This window comes from Mandrillus leucophaeus, unplaced genomic scaffold (genome assembly GCF_000951045.1).
Source record: "Mandrillus leucophaeus isolate KB7577 unplaced genomic scaffold, Mleu.le_1.0 Scaffold414, whole genome shotgun sequence".
NCBI classification, from domain to species: domain Eukaryota; kingdom Metazoa; phylum Chordata; class Mammalia; order Primates; family Cercopithecidae; genus Mandrillus; species Mandrillus leucophaeus.
In genome coordinates, this window is record NW_012104410.1 from 1,469,622 (window position 1) to 1,473,011 (window position 3,390).

At 50.4% G+C, this 3,390-nt stretch overlaps 1 protein-coding gene across 2 annotated transcripts in view; it reads right to left on the reverse strand.

The window, feature by feature from the left end:
- Window positions 1-176: 176 nt before the first annotated feature.
- The window catches only part of LACRT (lacritin), a 10,916-nt gene continuing 7,702 nt past the window's right edge, over window positions 177-3,390 (reverse strand). The window contains exons 2-5 of one of the 2 annotated variants that reach the window (XM_011992636.1): window positions 2,562-2,615; window positions 1,615-1,752; window positions 1,109-1,210; window positions 177-319 (exon numbers count right to left, since the gene is read on the reverse strand). In XM_011992636.1, the coding sequence (XP_011848026.1) occupies window positions 258-319; window positions 1,109-1,210; window positions 1,615-1,752; window positions 2,562-2,615 (356 nt within the window). In that variant the 3' untranslated portion in view covers window positions 177-257. The remainder of the gene's footprint in view (window positions 320-1,108; window positions 1,211-1,614; window positions 1,753-2,561; window positions 2,616-3,390) is intronic. The other variant, XM_011992637.1, reaches the window with a different exon arrangement.

Genomic DNA, 3,390 nt, shown 5'->3' on the forward strand with positions numbered 1-3,390 from the left:
TGTGGATGTGGCTCAAAGTGAATAAAAGGGCTTGTTAGAGGCTCTGCCTTCTAGGCAGGCTGTGACTGGCCACGGGCCTGGGTCAGGACATCCTATGCCTTGTGTTGGTCCAGGGAGGGCTCTTCTCCCTGCCCTTCCTCCAGGGCCCATCCCATAGAGCACAGGCACACAGCAAGTTGGATGCTTTTGTTTTAATAACTCTGGGCTACAAGGGTATTTAAGGCTTTAAGTCCAGTGATCGCATTCTTTTCAGCTTCTCATGCCCACGGTTTTGGCAGGCCGAATTTCTTCAGTAATTTTTGTGCAAATTCATTTCCATCTAGAAGGAAAGATGAGACAAATGAGGCTTTTAGGACCCCAGGTGCCAGCTCCACTCCTTCCATTTCTTCTCAACTCCATCTTCTGCTTTCCAGACTTACTGAGACTCTGGAGAGGCTTACACAGAAGTTGGAGGGATTGAGATTAGATTCACCAGAGCCTGAAGGACCTACCCTCTTCCCCACCTTGGCAGGGGCAGGGGGCAAGAAGAATAGAAACAAGCAGCTCCACTGTGGGAAGGTTGGGGGTTAGACCCCAGGGGAATCAGTATCAGACAACATGGCACATTGACTCTGTTCTTTCTTTTGAGACAGGGTCTTTCTCTGTCACCCAGGATAGAGTGTAGTGGCACGATCTTGGCTCACTGCAACCTCTGCCTCCTGGGCTCAGGTGATCCTCCCACCTTAGCCTCCCAAGTAGCTGGGACTACAGGCACACGCCACCACGCCTGGCTAAGTTTTGTATTTTTTTTTGTAGAGATGGCATATCGCCATGTTGCCCAGGCTGGTCTTGAACTCCTGGGCTCAAGCAATCCACCTGCCTTGGCCTCCCAAAATGCTGGGATCACAGGCGTGAACCACTGTGCCCAGCCAGCAATTTGAATCTGGATGAGAAATTGGAAACATATGAAAGCACAAAGTGAGGGGTCTTCAACAGCAGGAGCTGTGGCAATTCCAAGTCTCATATGTGAGAGTGGAAATGGGGGCAAGTTCTCTCCCATCTCCCACCCCTGGATGGTGGGTGGTGAGTATTCTCATTCCCACAAAGCCTTGCCTTGGGATGCACTCACTTTCAATGAATTGTTTTCCACCTGCCAAGCCTCCAGGCATTCCTTTTCCTGCTCTTGCAAAGGCTTGTTCTGTTAGTAAGATACTTTTCTCCACTATGGATTCTAATTTTGGAGCAGAACAATCATATCAGCAGAAAATTCACCTCATTTAAAGAGAACTCTGCACTGCCCCGCCTGCACCCCGCCCCCCACCCGGCCCCCACTCCACCCAGGACATCATCCCTACACAAAGTCCTAAAGTGCAGAAGCTTTGCTGAGGGCTCCAGCACTTCTTTCATAGGAAGTTGTGTGAGCCAGGACAGAAACCATGTATAGTGCAGGCTGCAGCATCTACTATTGTGGAAATGTGTGTGGGTGCAGTGCACAATCCCATTTGTGCCTTCGTGTTCAGGTGTTTGAGTCTACCTGCTTCTCACCAGGCTTATATCTGGGCATGCAAGTGTGATGTGGGCCTGCAGTCAGAGATTTTTCTAGGTTGTTGATCTGGCATGGAGACAGAGACTTACTCAGGGGGTTTAGTTCCTGCCTGCTTGTGGTAACCTTGGCTGTCCCCTGAACTGCTGCCGACGTCTCCTGGGCTGTTGTGGTTGTCTCTGGGGGTGAAGCAGATGCTGCTGGATCTGAGATCTCTTCATTAGGCTTAGCTATGAATGCACAAATTGATTGATTTTAGCAAAGCCAAAATGTTTGTTTCTTTTGGAATGGGTAGCAGGGCCCCAGGATACCTAATGTGTGCTGGGTGCCAGGATACAGAAGTGATACGGCTTAAACCCTGCCCCCTTAAGGGAGATAGCATTTCTGCATGCTGTGTGTCTCTTGGAATGCAGTGGACAAGGTTGGGGAAGGATTTGGGCAAGGGGATGGTGAGAATCAGGGAGCACTTCATAGAGAAGCTGGATCTTGAAGGCAGGATGTTAGCGGGAAAGGATGTTCCAAAGGGGCTTCGCTGGGGGCAGGCAGCGAGGAAGAGGTCAGGCGAAGGCATGTGTGGGATAGGTGTGGGGAATGGAAACAAGTTCAGTTTAGCTGATGTGGGTGCGACATAAAAGAGAGTCATGGAAAACGGGGTTGGAAAATGAGGTTAGAGGCCTGATAACGGTTACCTTGCTAAGGAATTGGAAGTAATGGGAGGTGTTTGCAGGTAAAGGTATTAATGCCATGTGAGACATTGCCCTTACCACTTAACCTCATGTTTCTCTCCCTTTGATTCACAATAACCTTTTCCCCATGCTCCCTATTGGCCTTGCCTCTCTGGGTCATCCTCTTTGGTCCTTAGCTTTGTGCCATTTCAACCCATGCTACCTTCTTTATTATATTACCTGCCCCTCCGCATTACCACCAAGCACAGAATCCAGATCTCCTCCCACTGGCTTCTTCTCCCAGCCACCACTCATATCCCTAACTGTTAAACCTTCCCAACGAGGCCTAGGACAGGTGGGAGGGGAGGACTCACAGGTCCCAGCTTCCTGGGCAGGATCAGCATCCGTCGAGTCAGAGGAGGCATCTTCTGCAATGCAGGAAACACACCAGATGAGAGCAAGGACCGAACCGCACCCACCCGAACCACCCTCCCCTCCCAACCCCAAAGCTTATCTCCTGGGAATGCTCATAGATAGAAGGAGAGGAATTTCCCTTTAGGTTGGACACGCGCTTCCACCATATCAGTGGGTCTAGTGGGGCACTCTCTGATGTTTAACTCCTGTGGCTTTTGAAACAGGTTCCCCTCTGAGAAATGTAATGTCTCTTGGAACAGGGCCTTCCTCCTGACTGGCCCCTGGCTTGGGAGGCTTCCCTGAGGTGTCTGTCAGGGAGCTGGCCATGGTCAGAGGGGCTCAACCTCCTCTGTGGTGGAGGAGGACAGTATGTGGGGGTCGTGGGGCCATGTTTGAGTGATTTCCAGGATTGAGACCCCAGCCCTGATTCCATTTATTCTTTCAACACAATATTTATGCAAAACTCTGTGCCAAGAGATGGAGGGGCAGTGTTGAAGAGGGCAGACAAGTCCCTTGCCCTGACAGAGCTTACATCTGTCCTTTTACGGAATTGTTTAATGACTGGTGTGACAGTGCTGGAAGGGAACGTGCAGCCTGGTGCGAGAAGGGCACATGGGATCTGATTTGTTCCACACGTGCATGGAAGCCCTTTTTGGGGGAATTGCATCTAAACTGAGATTTCCTAGATGAAAAATCACTGGCCAGGTGGCATTAGAGTTGGTTGGGCGAAGGGGCCAGGGAGAGGGAAGGCATTCCAGATGAAGAAAGAATAAGAAGAAAGATCCTGAT